This window comes from Gossypium raimondii, chromosome 8 (genome assembly GCF_025698545.1).
Source record: "Gossypium raimondii isolate GPD5lz chromosome 8, ASM2569854v1, whole genome shotgun sequence".
Classification (NCBI taxonomy): domain Eukaryota; kingdom Viridiplantae; phylum Streptophyta; class Magnoliopsida; order Malvales; family Malvaceae; genus Gossypium; species Gossypium raimondii.
In genome coordinates, this window is record NC_068572.1 from 48826263 (window position 1) to 48848783 (window position 22521).

At 33.8% G+C, this 22521-nt stretch overlaps 1 protein-coding gene across 2 annotated transcripts; it reads left to right on the forward strand.

The window, feature by feature from the left end:
• The first annotated feature begins 14807 nt into the window (after nucleotides 1–14807).
• On the forward strand, nucleotides 14808–20696 carry LOC105791830 (arabinosyltransferase XEG113). Of its 2 annotated transcripts, none has more exons than XM_012620073.2 (13): nucleotides 14808–15187; nucleotides 15534–15803; nucleotides 15877–16082; nucleotides 16436–16541; nucleotides 16900–17156; nucleotides 17360–17495; nucleotides 18288–18382; nucleotides 18475–18528; nucleotides 18921–19034; nucleotides 19221–19319; nucleotides 19406–19525; nucleotides 19852–19938; nucleotides 20049–20696. In XM_012620073.2, exons 1-13 carry the CDS (start codon nucleotides 14995–14997, stop codon nucleotides 20214–20216), a joined length of 1905 nt encoding a protein of 634 aa, XP_012475527.1. In that variant the 5' UTR covers nucleotides 14808–14994; the 3' UTR covers nucleotides 20217–20696. The 2 variants fall into 2 exon arrangements, with proteins under 2 accessions (XP_012475527.1, XP_012475528.1); XM_012620074.2 differs by having other exon boundaries at nucleotides 15576–15803.
• The last annotated feature ends 1825 nt before the right edge of the window (nucleotides 20697–22521 follow it).

Below are 22521 nucleotides of genomic sequence, written 5' to 3' on the forward strand. Positions count from 1 at the left end.
AATAATAATAAATATAATAATAAATTTTAAAGATAATATAATAAAAATATTTATTATAATTATTAAAATTAAAAATTAATAAAGTGTAAAATTTTATAATTAAAGTTATCCACACTCTCACTATTTATTAGAAAAGGGTGTGGAAAAATATATTATTATATAGATATATATTTAAATAAAAAATCATATCCAAAATTTTAATTGTGATAAATAACAACTAAGTATTTAAATATTTAGAAAATAAAAGAGTAAATATTAATAAGGGTTAGAAAATATTAGAAAATGAAAAAATTCAATTAAAATACTTAATAAAAGTCTAATTTACCCTATTTACTCTTTTAAACTTCCTTAACAGTTGAAAATATAAGCTTTTTCAAAAATACCCAAAATTATTAATTATTTATGAAAATGACCCACTTTAAAAATTATATAAGTAAATGTCATATTCTCCATAGTAGAAATTGGTGGTGCCATAAGTATTGGCAGCACCACCCGTCATAATCACCCAATGATTTGCCCGTTTGAAAAAAATGATTTTTTTGGGTGGTGCCATAAGGATTGGCGACACTAGTAGAAATAAACGTTCCTCGGTAAAAAATACCTATATTCTGAGGGGAAAATAGAAAAATAAAATAAAATATTTTCTTAACAGGTGGTGTCATAGCCATTGGTGTCACCCGTGTCAGAGGAACTTTGAAAAATAAGATAACTTTTTTTGAGTTGTGCCATAGGGATTGGCGTCACCGGTGTCAGAGGGTTTAAATTTTTTTTTTTGGGTGGTGCCATAGGCATTGACGTCGCCACTTGAGGCAAATTTAATATATTTTAGACCCAACTTAAGCTAAGTTAAATATTATTTTGTAAATTATTTGATTTGAATTATGAAAAATAATACCTATTTAAAAAATTTCTATGTAGATTATTTTCTATTTAATATATTTTTGCAATGTTAATTAATTGTTTAATTGGACATAATAAATTCAAGATTATAAATTGATGGGATCGATCAGGTTAAGCAACGAGAAAGTAGAAATAGCATAAGAATTTGATAAATTGAATACACAAATTTAACGTGGAAAAACCACTCTAAAAAGGATAAAAAAAACACGGGCAAAGAAAATGTAACACCCCAAACCCAGCCTAGACGTTATGGCCGTATCTGGCAATGTCACACGATAGTGTTTTTGAAACCTCGTTGTTACATTGAAAACATTCCATGTTATTATCTTTAGTAAACCTTTGCTAGAACTTAGGAAGTCGTCTTTATTCATTTAAAATATTTGTTTTGAAACATCCCTCATTGCGGAAGCTTTAAAACAGTTTAAGTGATCATGTGTTTAGAAACTACTTTAACTTTTTTGAAAATCGAATTTCCTATGACCAACAGGTATAAATCCATAAAGTAAAATAAATAAATAAAAATCCAAAATTTAAAACGAAAGTCCCAGAGGGTCCTTAAATTACAACCCAAATAATTAATAATAATTAAATCATAAAACGTAAATTGAAAACCATGAAGTCTAAAAATTTTTGTGGTCACCGCTGAGTCCTCCGTCGCACCGATCCATCTAAGTCTGGGGATTACCCGTGCACATTAAACAAAAAGGGTAAGTTTACGTAAACTCGGTGTGTAATCCCACAGAAACAATCAAACAATCTGTATTCACAGTGCACAGTTGAACAATCTTGGGACTAAGTCCTTTTCAGTATCAATGACAGTTTGGGCCTTAGCCCATCTCAATATAGTGTCAAAAATCCAGTAAGGCCTTAGCCCATCACAGTATCAGCAGCAATAACAGTTATGCAGTAGCAAAATCCTACTCAACCAGCCTCTACACACCATCTCCGTCCAACCCTACACTCCATGTGGGGATATAATCAACCCACCCATCCCTACTCTCCAAGTAGTACCAACTGCGGCACAAAACAGTAGTTTGCAGCTGAGCTGCTAGTAAATTAGGCTTAAAGCCTTTCAGTACACTTCCTCTGAATAACAACCCCCAACCCAATGCAATGCAGCATACAACCGATGATATGCTATTATGCAATTTCAGTACATATATTCGGTTCAGATATTAACATGCTCAGTATAGATATCATTCAGTCAATTTAACACATTTAGGGGTTTAAATATCGCTTACCGACCTTACAGTAGGTTCACAATCACTTGGGTGACCGGTGCAATCTTAGAAACATTTCGGTAAAAATAGGCCCACACGCCCGTATGTGCCCCTGTGGCCCACTCGGCCAAATTGGCCTTGGCCGTGTGATCCATTTTTAATGTAACCCACGCTAGCTAAATATTCATATATGTTTTCAATATTTACTTATGTGTTCATTCAAAGCTATCTTCTTGAGTCATTGTCCCTAAATTATTTATATCTTGAGCAACAGAATTCCAAATTAAGATCCGCTTGATGTTTTCGAAACTAGACTAAAATACCTTTCTACCATAAAATTTTTAGATTTTATAGTTTATCAAATAAGTACAGTAAAATCTTCAAAACTATCTCGATTCTATTGTTTGACAGCTTCAACATTTCCTTACTAAAAATTACTTATCTCTTAGTACGGAATTCGGATGATGTTTCCGTTTGTTTCTCTTGAAAATAGACTTGTTAAGGATTTAAACATATAAATTTAAGCCCCTAATTATTTTTTTATAATTTTCAATGATTTTTCCAAAGTCAGAACAGGGAAACCCGAACCCATTCTGACCTTGTCTCACAAAATTCATTATATCTCATAACTTACAAATTCATTGCTTACATTGTTTCTTCCATGAAAAACTAGGCTCAATAAAATTTAATTTCATATTTTATTCAACCTCTAACTCAATTTCCACTATTTTTTATGATTTTTCAAAGTTACACTACTACTGCTGTCCAAAACTATTTTAGTGCAGACTATTGATTTCCAAGTTTATAACACCCTTATTTCCCTTCTATACAATTTTTTTCGCATCATTTTCTCTTATTTTTCTTATTTCTCAACAGCAAGCAATTTCGGCTTTTCGTCAAATCTCATTTTCTGCATTTGGGGTACACACCTGGTATTGTTTCTGATGCGTAAGCACTCCTAAGCCTACAGAACCTAAAAATCGACCAACAAATCTCTAAATTAATCACTTAATTCGTTTTTAATCAACCAATTTTGGAAGGAACTCGACTAAAAACCTAACAAAACCCTTACATCACTTGATTAACCACGAATTCGCACAATCATAGTGTAGATTCAAAACCACCAGCCCCATGATTAAGTCCTAAACACCAAAAAGAAATCCCCCTTTCAAAGATTAACCAAGAACGATTAACAATAGACAAAACCGTTACTTACCAAACACACGCAACCAACGATGAACAACCAAATCAATTGGAAAATAAAGAAAGAAATGGAAGGGGAAAAAATAATGGAAATTTCGGCAGCAACTAGGGGAAAGATCGGCGAAGGAAGGAAAAAAGAAAAAGAAAACATCAAAAAAAGTTTGGGTAATTGGAGTGAAAATCAAAACTCTACTTTTTTTTCTGCAACAAAAAGATAATCAGATTATTTTCTGATAACCTCTCCCCCATTATCTCCTAAAATCACTCCCTATTAACCCACTAAAACACAACTACTCGGAATTTTGCCCCAAGACAACTCTTAACCGAAATTGGAGAAAAAATATTGTCTCCATGCCATCACAGAGAATTGAACACAGGACCTCCTTCACACCAACACTCCACTTATCCACTAGACCAACAAGCCCATTTTGTTAATTATTTTCCAACTTTTACTTAAAAGCCTACTGACCAAAAATAGGGCTTATTCATAAAAATACCAAAATTTTCCCAAGTCCTGGCTTAAACTTGGGACCTCTCACACACCCAGACCACTTAACCACTGAAGCAGATACACAATTGTGTCACACCTTTGCAAGAACAAAAATAAAAATTTTGGGGCATTACAAATAATTTTACTATAATGGCAAAAGAACGAAAAGTATAAAAGATGGAGATAAAAACTAAACCCCAAAAACTCGAAAATAAAGAACCCTCAAAACGTAAACACAAAATTCTCTAAAAATGTTATGATTTCTAAGAGCCTATTTATAGGCTAAATTCATAGGTCAAATAATAAAATAATCTAGGCTAATCAGAGTTTGATTGAAACAAATAAACATAGTTTAACTAGAAGATTATTTCTCAAATTTAACTGAAATAGGAGTCATACTTAACAAATCTCCACCTTGACTCATATTTCCACAACGTCATCTTTGCTAAAGCCCGCCACGATCCTAACTTAAACTATGCAGGGAATTAACTAAGCTGAATTTGTGCTTAGAAACTGGAAGGCTTCTAGCCTTCGACTCGTACACTGCCGAATCAAAACTAACTCGGGTTTGAATTTCACGAACACAATGCCCTAACTTTTCAAAACCTGCATCTAAAATGGAACCTTTCTTCAGCGAAATGGTCATACCTTTTTTCCTCCTATGACCAAGTTCCCTCCGCTCTAAACGAGTTAACTTCGACTCCGTAACGGACGAGAGCCGTTCGATTTCACCGGTCACTGTAGAACCTTCCAGAATATAAAGACTACCGATTCTTTTACCTTTTAACAAAACGAAAGCTCCACGAGATACTTTAATGTCACTCTGCTCGATGTTGATTTTGCATCCTTTCAACTCTAAAATGCTTAAGGAGATGAGATTCTTTCGTAAATCAAGTACATACCTGATATCTGAAAGTGTCCTAATCGTCTCATCATGTATCCTAATTTTAACAGTACTAATAACAATTACCTTACTGGATGAATTTTTTCCAAGGTGCACAACTCCACCTTCAACTGAACTGTATGTGGAGATCCATTCTCTATTAGGACACATGTGGAAAGAACATCTCAAATCTAGGATCCACTCAAACGTAGCTTGGAGTTATCGCTCGTTGACACTAACAAGAAATCATCACTACTTTCATCGACCAAATTAGCACCAGCTACATCTTCCTCGTTACTCTCAGCATCTCTTTTATTTTACAGTTTATAAAATTCTACTTTGACATGACCTAACTTTTTACAATGGCCACACATTTTGTCTCGCTTCTTTGATACAACCAAAACGAAAGCTTGCCTATCTACCTTGCTATCTGAACCAAACTCATTGTCGAGTTTGTCTCTACTCAACAAATGACCCTTCACATCTTGAATGAGAGTTTGTCTCTGCCATAAATTAGGGTCTACCTAAAAGACTTATATGAAGGGGTAAATAGCAAAATAATAGCATAGTCTGACCTTTATCGTCAATCTAAACCTCAACGTTCTTTAAATAATTTAAAAGAGTAATGAATTGGTTAATGTGATATCTAAGAAGCTCACCTTCGTTCATGTGAAATGTAAATAGACATTGTTTCAACACTAACCGGTTAGCCAGAGACTTAGTCACATAAAGAGTTTCTAACCTTTGCCACAATGCAGATGAGGTCTTCTCCATCAATACCTCCTACAATATCGTATTCGTGAGGCACAACTAAATTTTAGACAAGACCTTTTCATCAAGCTCTTCCTATTCAATTTAATTTAGATTCTCAAACTTTTTTTCCCGATAACAACCTTTTTCAAGCCAGTTTGAACTAGAATCGCTATCATCCGAACTTACCATAGATTGAAATTTGTGACACCATCGAACTTCTCAATTTCAAACATTGTTGTTGTCATCTTTGAATGGGCTGATCTATGAAAATTGAACTACCTTTGAAACCACTTGTTGGGGATCAATCCGATTAAGCAACGAACAAGTAAAAATAGCGGAAGAAACTAAGAAATTGAACACACAAATTTAACGTGGAAAAGCTCCTCCAAAGAGGATAAAAAAATACAGGAAAAGATAATTTTACTATAATGGCAAAAGAACAAAGAATACAAAAGATAGAGATAAAAACTAAACCCCGAAAACCCAAAAACAAAGAATCCTCAAAACGTAAACACAAAATTCTCTAAAAGTGTTATGAGTTCTAATCTCTCATGGGTGTATTTTCTAAGGTTGTATAAGAGCCTATTTATATGCTAAATTCACGGTCAAATAATAATAAATAATTTAGACTAATCAGAGTTTGATTGAAACAAATAAACATAGTTTAACTAGAAGATTATTTCTCAAATTTGACTAAATAGGAGTCATACTTAACATAAATAAAATCCATGGTACAATTGAAATACACAACCATTGAATATTTAGAGAAAATGGAAAAATAAAGAAGGAAAATAAAAGGAGAAGAATAAATTAACGTTGAAGGAAAAAAAGGGATAAATAAATAAAAGAGAAGAAAAATGAATGAAAGGTAAAAAAAAGAAAGAATAGGGAGAAAATTTAAAAAACAGAAAATTGAGGGGAATTAAAAAAGATGAATAGGGGTCAGGATGTTAAAAAAAGAAAGATAAAGGGGTGGAATTATAATTAATGGAACCCTAAACTCAAATCAAATAATTTACAAAATAATATTTAACTTAGCTTGAATTGGGTCGAAAAAAGTAAATTTGCCTCAACTGGTGACGCCAATACCTATGACACCACCCAAAAAAATTCAAAATTTTAAACCCTCTGACACCGGTGATGCCAATCCCTATGGCACAACCTAAAAAAAGTTATTTTCTCTGCCCCTCTGATAGTGGTGACGCCAATGGCTATGGCACCACCTATCAAAAAATACTTTTTTCCTATTTCCTCCTCATAATATAATTATTTTTAACAAAGGGAACATGTATTTCCACTGATGCCGCCAATCCCTATAGCACCACCCAAAACAATCACTTTTTTTCTAACGGGCCAATCATTGGGTGATTATGAAGGGTGGTGCCGCCAATACCTATGGCATCATCAGGTTTTACTATAAAGAATATGTCATTTACGTACATAATCTTTCAAGTGGGTCATTTTCATAAATAACTAATAATTTTGGGTTATTTCTATATAAAAAAAGGGAAGATATATAATATATAGCTTAAGTAATAAAATAAAAGTTCTCTAAACTGAATTGCTTTATTTTAACTAGAAATTCTATCTCATGCATATGCGTATAGAAACCATGTAACACACATTTGTGTTTGAAAATAACATATAATAAATAATGAAAAATAACTAAAGTGCCCTCGAATAATATAATATGAAAGGACATTTTATAATTTCCTAACTAAGTTGGTGGTAGGTTAACTTGTGCCACCAACTCAATTTGGGACTTAAAAATAATATAGATATACAATTGATGGAGATAAGTGTGCATAATAAAATTAAAATGTACAAAAATATAAAATACTTTTTGGTTGAATGGTAAATTTAATGTTTTACACATTGGTGTGAGTTCAAATATCACCATTAGCATATTTTCTTTTTGTTATTTTAAAAGTAAAAAAGCTAAAATGCCCTTGAATAATGTAATATGAAAGGGTATTTTTGTAATTTTTCTAATTGAGTTGGTGCCCTGTTGACTTGTGACACCAACTTAGTTAAGGGCTTAAAAAAGAGCACAAATGCTTTCAGTATACAAAATATCCTTCAAAAAAATATACAAAATGAAAACTACACAATTGTACGAAAATGTCGAAACATACATGCAACTTAGCATGTTTATGCTTTTTTTTACAAGAATAGGGTAATCTCTTAAATTTTATTGATAGACCTTAAAGATATATATATCTATACAGTAGTATTTATGTAGGAATCAAAATGCGAAGAGATAATATCTCATAATAATATCCTATAATATCCCATTAGGAATCAAATTGCTAAAAGATAATATCTCATAATAATATTCTATAACATCCCATTAGGAATCAAATTGCTAAAAGATAATATCCCATAATAATATTCTAACACCCCCTCAAGTTGGAGCATGGAGATCATAAATGCCCAACTTGCTGAGAAGATATTCAATTTGTAATTTACCAAGCGCCTTTGTAAAAATGTCAGCCAACTGAATGAAGGTCGGAACATAAGAAGGTGCAATCAACCTATCCTGGATTGCACCCCTAACAAAGTGGCAATCCACTTCAATATGTTTAGTACACTCGTGAAATACGGGATTATGTGCAATATGCAGCATAGATTGACTATCACAAAATAAAGGAATTATTTTAGGATGATGAACACCTTAGCTCAATAGCAAGGCTTTCAACCACTTGAGTTCACAAGTGATGGAAGCCATAAACCTATGTTCAGCCTCAGCAGAAGAATAGAAAACAGTATGTTGTTTATTAGTTTTCTAGGAAATAAGAGATTATCCCAAAAAAGACAAGCCAGCCAGTAAGCGAACGCCGAGTTAATGGATAAGCAGCCCAATCCGAATCACACCAACCTTTCAAGGATAAATCACTATCAGATCTCAAAAGAATCCCTTGGCCAGGAGAGCCTTTCAAGTACCGAACAACACCCAGAGCCGCGTTCCAATGCTCCTGCCTCGGCTCATGATACACTAGGATAAGACATAAATTGAGTATGTCGAATCAGGTCTGGTCACTGCCAAATAAATCAAATGACCCATTAACCGTATTTACGGGCCAGGATTAGATAAAATTGTCCTTGTAGCATGTGCTAATTTATGAATTTTCTCTATTGACGATCCTACGGGCTTTGCTTCCAAAAGACATGCCTCTAGAATAATATCAAGTGCATATTTCCTTTGACATAGAAATAACCCCAAAGAGTTGCGAGCTATCTCTATCCTCAAAAAATATTTTAAAACACTAAGATCCTTTATATGGAAGCAAGAAATGAGATACCCCTCAAAAGTTTCCAAAGCAGCAGAATCGTTCCCAGAAATAAGCAAATCATCAACATAAACTAGCACATTAATGTGTATAGATCCCTTAGTGTATGTATAGAGAGAATAATCAGAATCTGATTGAAAAATCCATAACCTTTTAGTGCAGTAACAAGCTTCGCAAACCAAAACTAAGGAGCCTATTTCAACCCATACAAAGACTTGAGCAAAGGACAAACCATTCCAGGCTTATCAGGAGCAAAACCTAGAGGAAGCTTCATGTAAACCTCTTCATCAAGATCACCATATAGGAAGGCATTATGGACATCCATCTTATGTAACTCCCAATTTTTCGAAGCTGCAATAGCTAAGAAAGCTCAAACAGTCACCATTTTCGTCACAGGTGCGAAAGTTTCATTATAGTCAATACCTTTTACCTGGTGATTACCAAAAACAACAAGAGGAGCTTTAAGTCTCTCAATACTTCCATTGGAGTTATATTTAATCTTGTACACCCACTTACTACCTAGTGCTTTCTTTTTAGGAGGAAGTGTTTCCATAGACTAAGTGTCATTATCCTCTAGAGCACAAATCTCATTTTGCATAGCATCATGCCATCACACATCCTTCAAAGCCTTTTTAAAAGACTGTGGAAGGCTCTAAAACAAGTGAGGTGGGAGATAGACTTTTCTTTGTGACAGTATGAGTGAAAAATCTTGAAGCTTCATAGAGGGAAACTTCTCCCTATGCCTTCATCTCAATTCAGGCGCATCATTGCCCAAAGCCCTTTGCACCACCTTGTTATTGGAGGAAGAAGAAGATACCACAAGTGTCGAAAAACTCGCAAGTGGCGAACTCATAGGCTCTGGAGTAACAAGTGGAGGAACTATCGCGGATTCCAACACCTCTAATTTACCAAAATATGTATAAAAAATTATGTCTACACTCTCATATAGCAAAGCAACTGTAACACCCTATACCCAGTCCAGTCACCCAACCCAAGCTATAAGATATTAAGACTTTAACACTTTGACATCATTCACAATTTAATAAAAAAAATAATTTATTTGCAATCATTTTTCCATGTTATTCAATCAAAATAGGACTTGATTTGAGCTCATGGAACATTTAAAACAAACCGAGAACAATTCTGGATTAAAATGAAACTTTTACAAAAGTTTGAGTAAAAAGTGGAAACATAGGTTGTGTGACAAAGCTCAGCCCATATGGCTCAAGAGCATGACCGTGTGGCCAAACCGTGCAACAACTTGTGCCCGTGTAACTTAGGATCACACGATCATGTAGCTAGGCCGTGTAACTCTCTGAGGTCATGTGGACAAACCTACACAAAAAAATCAAAGAGGCCATATGGTCGTGTCATGCAACCATGTCACAGACCGTGTGTGCCCAAAATACCTTAAAACACAAGCCAAATCACCCACAATTTCTTAGACTCCAAGCCATTCATTTACTATCACATAAACCTATTCAAAATGTACCCAAACATGCCAAAATATGCCAATTCACATTCAACGTATTTGCCTAACCAATATGCCATCAATGGCACTACAATTCAAGTATAAACAACAACTATCCAAACTAAGACATGATCAACACATCCACCTTATTCAATCATCAACCAAGTCTCAAATACCATATTCCAAAATCATCCATTTATACTAAACTTTCAAATGCAAACATACTTCATCATAAGTTTATAAATTACCAAAACCAAAATGACCATTTCAACAACATCTCATCAACAAAGGCATCAAGTGAAAAGCTACCATTTCAAGATACCAAATACAAAATTACATCTCAAATGACACAAGTCATCACCAAGTTACCTAATAACATAAACATACCGAAACCTTATTTACATGCCACTTATAATCGGACCAAAATAAACAAATAACTACCGAAAGAGTTGTTGGATAGTGTGATCTCCAATGATGTTCCAAACAACAGCAAAAGTCCATCAATCTTCAAAGAAGAAAAACCAAATAGAGTAAGTTTATATAAAGCTTAGTAAGTTCATAAAATAAAACATCACATACCTGCCAATTTAATTTATAAATCATACATAACATAGAATAAACATTCCTTTGTCTTGTTTCATCATTCCAAGTATGAGAAGTGGATGAACCTGAATAGTTCATATCATGTTAAGAATCACATACCAAGATATAATCAAACAAATAGAATTCATTATATCATGTCATTCTATTTCCATTTCAATAGTTAACTGTTTTTCCTGGAGAACAATAGTAAATTAGCTTCGAGTACGTGAGATGGTAATGCTCACACAAGCTAACAAAAGGAAATTAACCAATACATGATGTTGCTCACACAAGCTTCAGAGAATCCGTAACATATGCAGGATCTCGAGCCATCAATATGGTATCCATCATTGATACATAGTACCTAATAAATATAAATTGGCACAGAGTGCTTGATACTGTAACTCAGGTACAAAGTACCTAATACTGTAATCACCGGCAACTAGTGTCTGATACGCCCTAATGACATGTCATTTGTATCCTAACTATTCACTAAGTTCACTCGGGCTTATCATGTTTTACCAAGATCATTACATACTCAAATTTTACCTTTCAAACCATAATCTTTCAATTTTATTATCATTCAATAGATCACAGAATCATTCAAATTCATATAACCAAACACATAATTAATTAAAACATTAATAAATGTAATACAAACTTACCAAAATACGATAGCTATCAACATTTGACAACGATTACTCAACGATTTTTCCTTTCCCGCGATTATCAACCAACTGATCCGTTTCTTAATTTAAATATAATAATTTTATTCAATTAATTAATTTAATAACACAAAACATTTAAATTCACATATTTGACCATTATTCGTCATTTTGCACATTTACCCTATACATTTATCTTTTATTCAATTTAATCCCTAAACCTGAAACTTCCAAATCTATCACATTTACACCAACTTCATGCTAGCCAAATGTTCCCTCATACCATTATAGCCCATATTTATTAATCATAAGAATTTCATGCTTAATTTAATATTTTATCAATTCATCTTTTAACTTAAACTAACCAAAATCACTTTACAAAATAGTCATATTTAACTATCAAGTTTAATAATCTAACAAAAAACTTCAGAAACATCACAAATTCATCCATGACATAATTCTAAATTTTAACAATTTTACGAATTAGTCTCAGGATTAGCTAGATTAAGCTACAATGATGTCAAAAATATAAAAATTATGAAAAAAAACGGGTTGAAAAACACTTACATGCACCCAATTAGAGCTTGGTCGAAATTTAAGAACTCAACAATGGTGTTTTTCTCCTCTTACAATCGGTGGTGATGAAAAAGTAAAGATGACAACATGTTTTGTTATCTTTTATTTTCAGTTTATTTATTAAATTAACATTTTAACTCAAATTTCACACAAAACCTATCACCTAACCGTCCACTATACTTCAATTTGGTAGATTTACCATTTCAAGCACTTAATTCATGGTTTTATAACTATATAATTTAACTTATAGTAATTATTTTTTACAACTTTTACGATTTAGTCCTTTTTACTTAATTAACTATCTAAACGTTAAAATTTTCTAACCAAAATTTAATGCGACATTGTAATAACTATATAAATATTAAATAAATAATAAAATACTGACTAATCGAAGTCATGGTCCCGAAACCACTGTTTTTGATACCACTAAAAATGGGTTGCTACAGCAACATTGCCAGGCTTAATGGTTGCAGCATTCTCATCCAAATATGGAAAAATATCCTCAAAAAATTTCACATGGTGGGACACAAAGAACTTCTTAGAATCCAGATCATATAAATATCAACCCTTTTATTCCAAAAGGGTACCCAACAAAAACACACTTTCGACTTCGACTAACAAACTTATCACCTTTAGAACGTTGATTATGAGCAAAACATAAGCACCAAAACACACGAAGATCATCAAACAAAGGAAGGCTACCAAACAACATTTCGTAGGGTGTTTTATTGTGAAGAAGAGGTGAAGGAGTTTGATTAATAAGATGAGATGTAGCCAACACACACTCTCCCCTAAAAGATATAAGTAGATTTCCCTGGAAATGTAAAGCATGAGCTACATTTAAAATATGTTGATGTTTCCTCTCCACTTTCACATTTTGTTGAAGAGCCTCAACTCAAGATGTTTGAAAAATAATGTCATTTGCAAGAAAATAATCCTGAACAATTAAATTTCGTCCTATTATCACTTCAAACACACTTTATTTATTGAGAAATTGGCGGTCAACCATAGCAATAAATAACATGAAAACTTTGAAAACCTCTTTTTTTTTATTTTCCAATAGATATACCCAAATAGCACGAGAAAAATCATCAACTAATGTCAAAAAACAATGAGATCCACAAGATGAAGGAGTGTCATAAAAACCCCATAAATCACAATGAACTAACTCAAAAATACGAGTGGCTTTTTGTTCACTAATTGGAAAGTTATTTCTAGCCTGCTTAGCACGATGACAAATTTAACATGTTTTATTTAGATTATCTCTAGAGTTACTAACATAAGGAAGTAATTTTACTACTTTCTCGCAAGGGTGACCCAATCTTCTATGCCAAAGTTCCAAAGAGGATGAAGCTTCAATTGAAACCACTTTGACCATCGAAACATGCCGGAAGTAGTAAAGTCCATCTCATCTCTCACCCGCTCCAATCAGCTCCCTCGAATGAAGGTGAATAGCATATATGTTAGTAGAAAATTGGACAAAACAGTTCATATCATCATTCAACTAGGAAACCAAATTAAATTACAGTTTAATTTAGGAATGTAAAGAACGTGTTTTAATTGAATTTTGTCCTCAATTTAACCATTCCTTCTTGGGTAGCCACCATTGTTTGGCCATCAGAGAGTCCTATGGAACATGCTACAACATCTCTCACATTCGTCAAACACATAAGATCACTCGTAACATGATTTGAACACCCCGTATCAATAATCCAATTATTCTTGGACTTACCATTCAACCGAGTGGAAGTTGATTGTTTATTACCAAACACCGCTAAAAGAGACTACTATTGTTCAACGGTAAAACCAGGAAGTGTCGCCCTCCTTGGTGGTGATGGAGGAGGAGAAGACTCGCCGCCAAGCATTTAGAATGATGAAAGAAAAAAAATTGTGTCAAAAACCTTGCTCAGATGCCACTTGAATTTTATTGATAGACCTTAAGGATATATATATCTATACAATAGTAGCTACGTAGGAATCAAATTGCTAAAAGATAATATCCTATAATATCCATTATGAATCAAATTGCTAAGAGATAATATCATATAATAATATCCTAACACTTTTAAATAATTTCTTTTTCACATGTGCGCAAAAAGATCAGTTTACTTATTTTTTTTACTCGAAGAAAAAATGCAATATAGAAATTATTATGGTATTTTTACTTAAATATGTATAGTTACATCTCTCATTTCTCACCTCCTCTTATTCAAATTTAGAATGAATTTTTTGGTGTTGTAAAATATTTAGAATGGTTTGTTTTATATGCTAAGATGAACTTTCCTTTAATTTTTCTAATCTACCAATTATATCACCTTTCCAACTTTTTATTCCCTTTACTTTTACAAATAAAATTTAATTTTACGTAGATTAATTAAAAATTTCTTGAAAATCCCTGAGTGTGAACCGAGGGGGTTTTCACTCTAGTGAAATATTTGTTATTTTGTAAGCAAAATGAAATTTTCATTGACTAAAACATGTATCAAATGAAGGGATTGTAAAATGTTTTCCAAGTAAAAACCAAGCCATAATCCCACAAAATTCGGACAAGATTCTGAAATGTTGTCCATCACCAAGCTCTGCTCTGCACCAGACACCCTGATCTTAAAACCACTTATCGCTTGCCATTTTGTGTATGACTCAATAGAAATCTATTCTCTTCTATGTTGTTGTAAATTTTATATAGTCCTTATGCCAGCTTGCCACATGGTAAATTCTAAAATAATAGTAATGACTGATTTGTGATATAAATAAAAGACAATGGGCTGGGAAAGTTGACCAAGCTATAACCTACAGCTCTTACATAACAAGTTGCTACAGCTATTGAATTTGATCTGAAAACTCCTAAATTAAACATGGAGTCCGGACTACTATAATCGAAACCCCCTTTCCTTTGTTTCGCATTTTCATCCTGAAAAAATTCAACGCCAAAAAGAGATCAAGTTGGAACCCACAGCAAAGATGGGGGGATGGAGAAACGCAGTTCAAGAGGCTGCTGCTTCTAAACCGCTGTTTCTGACGATATACACCACCATTATCGTGGGGATAGTGGCGACTTCTTTTTATGTGTTCTCCGCCATTTACTCTCCATCCGCTCCCACCAGCACCCAGTCTATCTCTACTTCTTGGCTTTCCTCCCCTCCTCTCTCCCAAAGTACGCTCCTTGTTCTTTTTTCTTTTGTTTTTTAATTTAAGCTTCTATGTATGTACAAATGGCTGATCATATGTTATTAGAACAACTGAGTAAACATTGTTTTCGTTATTGGATCCTAATCAAAATGGAATATTGCTAATGGGTTTTTGTTAGTTTGACTTTTTGTTTGTATGTTAGACCCTTTCTTCCCCTAGCTTCTTTTATGGAATTATGTTGCAATTTTGAAGACTTTCTTTGATACCTTTTATTATGATGTTCTGTTCAGTACATCAACTTCACTCTTTTAGCATTTGCTTTACCATTAGTCAATTACATGATTTTATTAACTGATGTCCTCAAATGGTAGATGGTGGTTCTAATTTCAGTAACAACATTTCTCAACCAACAGACAAAGCATCACAACCTGGTAGCAACCAGTTGAAAACTATATGGGAGGCTCCGCCTAGTAATTCGAAAATGCCACCTTTGGAGTCCTTTAAATTAACAAAAGAACTGGTTGGAGAAAGGGCGAAAGACAATGTCATTATTGTCACCTTTGGCAACTTTGCGTTTATGGATTTCATCTTGACTTGGGTTAAACACTTGACGGATCTTGATGTTTCTAATCTTCTTGTTGGTAAGTTGTTAAAATCTTCCTGCAGTTAACTGTGCTTAAAAGTGGACAATGAATTGGAATCGTTGTGATTTAGGTGCTATGGACACCAAACTGTTGGAGGCTTTGTATTGGAAAGGTGTTCCAGTATTTGATATGGGCAGCCATATGAGCACAATAGATGTTGGATGGGGCTCTCCTACATTTCATAAAATGGGGAGAGAGAAAGTATTACTTATAAATGCTATACTTCCTTTTGGTTATGAGCTATTGATGTGTGATACAGACATGGTGTGGCTCAAGGTACTCCCTTTCCTATCCAGATCAAGTTTTTCTTTGTTGTTTACATGACACTAAGCTATAGTTTGATTGTTTCACTTTTTCTTCCCTTAAATTGGATAAGTTTTATTTTATTACAATGCTATCATACTGTGGAAGAATATGGATTTCTCTGATTCTATAAGAAATAAAATTTCAGTGAGAAATACTAGTTTTTCCTGGCGGTTGCATTTGCTTTGTGTGTACTTTTATTGGCTTGTGTAATGCTTCTTACTCTGCTGTCATCATTTCTTTATATTTTAAATCATGATCCTTAATGGTCACTTCAGAAGATATACATTAAAGTCATACTTGATGTGGCTTGCCCCTTTCCACAGGATCCGCTTCCATATCTTGCTCAGTACCCTGATGCTGATATCTTAACTTCAAGCGACCAAGTTGTGCCAACAGTTGTTGATGACAGATTGGCTGATTGGAAACAAGGTAAAAAATGTTTCAAGTTGTGGCCCAGAGTAGTATTGTTACTGGAGACCTGCCCTCTTCTTTTCTAGGAGAAGAGAGTAGAAAGGTTGTCGGTTGATGTGGCGTTTTAATTTCGCATATCCTACGCTGCCTTTAGATTGCTTTCACCTTCTATGTTAAGTGTTAAACTCTTCATTTATGAAGCAGGGACTGCTCAGTTTGCACTGCAGCCTTAAGCCTTTTTTTCCATTTGTTGTTAACACTCAGTGCATTGAATTAGAGAATGTCTAACTTATAAATTTATCATTTTCTTCTTTTTACTCTTATTACCAGTCTTGTGACTCCTTCGGTCAACTGATTCTATCTTTTCCTTGAATAGTTGGTGCTGCCTACAATATAGGAATTTTCCACTGGCGGCCGACAGAGCCTGCCATAAAACTGGCAAAAGAATGGAAAGATATGCTTTTAGCTGATGACAAGATATGGGATCAGAATGGATTTAATGAACTTGCACGCAAGCAGACAGGGCCAGCCGTTGATGATGATAGTGGACTTTTTTATGCGTTTGATGGAACTCTCAAGCTGGGAATTCTACCAGAAAGTATATTTTGTAGTGGACACACTTATTTTGTTCAGGTGGGATCTGTATGCTTGTTCACGGTGAATTTGATAGTCTTATGTTTTTATTTTACTGATGGTTGTTGAAATTCCAGTTTTTGCACTTGTATGCCTTTTTGTGTTTATACCCTTGAGCTTTAATTTATCTTGCTTGTACCTGTTAGTAAATAGCAGCATCTGTTGTATATTAAGCTTGTCTTAAGCCCTAATGCTATTGGCAGGCCATGTATGAACAACTTAGGCTGGAGCCATATGCATTGCACACTACATTCCAGTATGGTGGTACTGAAGGGAAGCGTCATCGGCTGCGGGAGGCCATGGTTTTCTATGATCCACCAGAGTACTATGATGCACCAGGTAATTTTGTGCCAGTTCTTTTCCAGATGTGATGTTAGGACTTATATTATGATTGCAAATGTTCTGTACCAACTATAATGTATGGGGTATTTTTGTGCCAGCTGTTCTGATATTTGGTTTTAGTACCAATATTATCTCACCGAAGCTGTTTAAGACAGTTTCTGCATCCTGCAGAGCTTCAGTTATATTTATCGATCTGACATGGACATGCTAAAGATTTTGCAATTTTTTTCCTTCATGTAGAGATGAATGGGTCATATCTTAAATGGATTATGGCATCAGACATATGTTATGCGACGTGGGTGTTTTAGGATGAAGGAAATAGTACATGTAACATGCAGTTTGGTTACATTATTATCCTCCATAACAATTTATTTGCTTTCCCTAGGATATATCATTGGTTAAAACTTTGTGGAACAGATGAGTTAGATATGATAATTTGTCCTCCATGCATGAAGTGTATAATTCCACATTTGTATTTGCAATGAAACATCAACTGTTTTCACATTTTTGATATCTCTCCTATCATGTTTTATGCCTGTGTTGGTATGATGGGATGCAGGACAGTCTGAAATCTACTATCCTGCGAATTTTATCAGGGAAACTTAAAGAGTTCTGTAGTGAAATGAGAACTTTCTTTAACTTTTACCTTTGGCCCCATTTTAAACAAAGGGGCTATCAATTTATCTAGCAAGAAAGATCAAAGTTAATTGAATTTCAGATATCGAAACTTGCTTTGATGTTCACAGAATGTTTTATGCTGCCAGTTAACTTATTGAAGGAATTGTGCAGGAGGATTCTTGTCATTTAAACCTTCTATTCCGAAGAGCTTGTTATTGGATGGGGAGCATAATCTAGAATCACACTTCTCTCTTATTAATTACCAAGTATGAGTGTATTATTTTAGAAGTATAAGCTTCTGCGATTTGAATCCTCTGTATTTATTCTCATAATTTCTGTTGTTGACGATTTTATTCAGATGAAACAAATAAGGTCGGCACTTGCCATCGCTTCATTGTTGAACCGTACACTGGTGAGAACACTATGATCATTCAAAATGATCGTCTTAAGAGTTTTCTGTTTACTGTTCTAATGAGTGTCGTGAATATAATTTTTCTCTGTGATGGAAATTGAACCAAGATATTTAAAGTAGTTCTTATGAGAATCTTGGCTTACACCCTTAGAGCATGTGTTTTTAACATGAATTACTTGTGCCTAGTGGTAGTAAAAGTAATCAAGGTAAAACATCTATAAATTGAAATTTTCATCTTATTAAAGAGCCAGTGAAATATGTGGTGCAACGGTGCAAGTGGTATCACATTGTGTGGGGAAAGTTATCTAATCCATTCCATCTGTAGATTTGGGTATTGGAGTTGGATAAGGTTAAGTAATAATCTTTTTAGCTTTTCACTGTGTCAATTTCAGGTTATGCCTCCATTATGGTGCCGATTGGATAGACTATGGTTTTCACATCCTGGAGTTCTGGAGGGGTCAATGACTAGGCAACCTTTTCTCTGCCCTTTGGACCATGTTTTTGAGGTAAATTGTAGATGATTGTAAGACCATTAGACCGTTATGCGTACAACCATGAAACCAATAATCTATATATCAGAGCACTTCATTTTGCCTCTTTTAAAGTACAACTTAGTGCAAGGATTTTGTGGATTCTTTTATTTTGAGCATGAGACGTTCTAATTCTAAGGAATATGCTATGCACTGTTGTAGGTAAATGTTATGTTGAAAGACCTTCCAGAAGAGGAATTCGGCCCTGAAATCAACATCAGAGAGTACTCATTTCTCAACAATCCATTATTACCCCAACAAGTAAATGAAAATATTAGTGATAGAGATTAATTTGTTTCTTTTCTTTGATCTCCTTCAGGGAACTTTAATTTTCAATGTTGTTTCAGGTAAAAGAGTCATGGCTTGATGTTCAGCTTTGTCAAGAAGGAACTGAAGATTGCCATGCATCAAGTAACACAAGTCGACCAGGTCTTTTAAGATTCCCAAAAAACAGTACTGAAGAAATGGTATGGCTGATTCTTCACTTGCTTATGTAAAATATCTTGTTCAAAGTAGTGCAATCACTCCCAATGTTCTTGATGCAATGGATCCTATGTCCTATGTCCTAAGTAGTGAATTGTTCCATGTTGAGATATATTTTTCATTCAGTTAGACACTAGTCCTAGTTTAGGTTGGTCAAGTATCAAAGGTCGCTAGATTTAGGCTACGTTAAGTTCATAACCGAATTATCTTATTTCTGCTTGTATTTTCATGGAACTGGTATTATTACTCGTCATGCTATTACCAATGGCTTGGTAGTGACCTTGTTGAATTCTAATTCTGAATTATACAGTTCAAAACAGTATTCTCTTCATTCAAGGATGTCAAAGTCATCCAATTCTCTTCAATGCAAGGTGCCTTTTACAGTTTCACCGATAAGGCAAGTCTTTTCATCAAGCTGCAGCTTCCCATCTTCCATTATTTTTTACTTTGTTTTTACACATTTGGGTTGCGATTTACTAATATGTTGAATCTTTTATGTAAACTCAGACAAGAGAGGGGAAATTCAGGAACCGTATGAAGAGGTATGTAGGTATATGGTGCTGTGTAGAAAACCACACTCCTGGACATATATATTACGACATGTATTGGGATGAGAAACCAGGTTGGAAACCTGCCCCACCCCAAACCCCAGAGGAGGATCACCCGCCTTTCTAAGGCGCTCCCCCAACCAAGCATTTGGAGTATCATCATTTTTTTAGTCTAAATATTGCCAAGTTTTGGGAGACAGAAAAAGAGATGCAGAAACAGATAAATGTGTTGAAAGTTAGTCTGGTCTCATTCCTAACACAGTCAGAAACCAGAAATGAAGTGTATTCATATTTGGATATGGGATGAGGTTGTATTGACACTAACTATTCAGAAGAAAAATGTCTGAAATCTGACATAAACCCTTACTTGTGTACCCATAGGTCCAAAAATTTTGACTGTGTTTTGCCTTTCTCCAATACAAATAGGGGGGAAAAGGAGAAATGAAGCTAATAATTTGAAGAAAGTTATAGTGCATACTGAAGGACCTTTCATGTCCGGCTTACAACTTGTTTTATAAGATGATTTTGTTTTTTTAACATAACATGTATTTCTTTTATTGTAAAAGTCTTGGCTTTGTTACTTAATTATTATTGCTATTTACTTAAAGCTGATGCAATGTTCAATATCTTTGGAATGGTAATGAATGAATGAATACCTGAAAGTAGGGTGCGGAAAGACCGAGTATTCCAGCAAGAGCGTCTGAGTTTATGAAGTATATACCAGGAGAGCGTCTCCAAACCTGTTTTTGCCTAATAGGGAACTAAATCTGGATATGGAAAAAATTCGATAAAACATTCAACCCGTACGAATTGATTGAAGAATAATTTCTTGATAAAACTGATACACTTTATTACTTTTTTTTAAACCCAAAAAGATAGGTCAACACCAGCTCATGTGTTAGGAGAAAAAGAGTCGATTCAAGTAAGTTCGGTTTTTAGTTCGAGCTATTTTTGGTTCTATATCACCCGTTGAACTTTTGACTTCCAATTTTCGATTAGTTTAATCCGTCATTCCAATCCAATTTTAACGCCACCATTTCAACTCAAAATAAAAAATCAACCATGAGTTTGGATAGCGAATTTTAAATTTATTAATAAAAAATTACACCCTAAAAATTTGAAGCTATCATCTTCTCCTACAAAAATCCTAAATATTTTGCTCCAAATCATTTACTTCTTTTTGTTTTTGCCTAGCGGCGGTGTTAGCCTCCAGGCTAACTACCGCCTATCTTTTTCTCCTGCTTATCAACCCTTTTTTTCTTTCTTCTCATTTACTTCATGTGTCTTCTTTGTTTTCAGTTTACAAATCTATTTTGTGGGTATCTTTGTTGTCTTCACAAGTTGTGATGGATAGATGACGGTGCCTAACATCGTTGAAACACCACCAACCACCGACAGTTTCTTTTAGAAAGTGGGTAGCTTATCGTTGACTTCTTAATCTATTTCTGTTTTGAGAGTTTCAGAATAATAAATGATTTCATGAGTCAGTTTAGACTCGTGTTACCTTAAGCTTTATATGTTTTTTATTTGTTTTTCCATTGTTTAATAAGTTTCACTTTTAGAAGTTTTTGTCTACTCTTGTAGTACGTTTTTTAGTCTTGCTTAAGCATGTATTCTTGCTTTTGCAAGTAATTTTAGGGTTGGTTTTATCGCCGTCCCCTCTAGTTTGGTGAATGTTGTAACAGTCCGTTTTTAGTGAAATCGAAACAGTGGTTTCGGGGCCACAAATCCGAGTCCGTAAGAAAATTTATTTTAAATTTATTTTATAGTCTACCGTATGATAGGAATATCGTATAAAAATTTTGTTAAGAAAATTTTACTGATTACATGTTTAATTGATAAAAGGACCAAATTGCATGAAATGCGAAAGTTGAGTTCTAGTAGCTATAAGTATCAAATAGCTATGGAATTCAAAATTGGAGGTCCTTATATGGAAAATAGACCATTAAGAGGAGTTAGTACATAATTTTGATGATTCATCCACGGAAAATTAAATAAAGAAAAGGAGGAAATTGGAAAGTAAAATAATAAAAGATGATAAATGATAAAATAATAAAAATATCATCATATTATCATCTTTCCCAAATTATTTTACATGGAAATCCTAGCTAAGAGAAAAATTCAAGCAAGCTTACTTGGCTTAATTGGGTAAGTAATCTTGTCCCGTTTTAGTAATTTTATATTTTCGATATCGTAATAGCTTAATCTAGCTATCTTGGGGATTAATTTGTAAAGTTATCAAAGTATTAAAGTTTTTCCATGGATGAATATGCATGAATTATGAAATTTATGGTAGAAAATGAAATGTTGTTGATAGATAAACAACTATTGTAAAGTGAATTTTGATGAAATTGTGATTTAGGGACTAAATTGTAAAGATGTAAAATTTAAGGAAAAATTTGAATTTTATGAAATACATGGGATGTTAATGT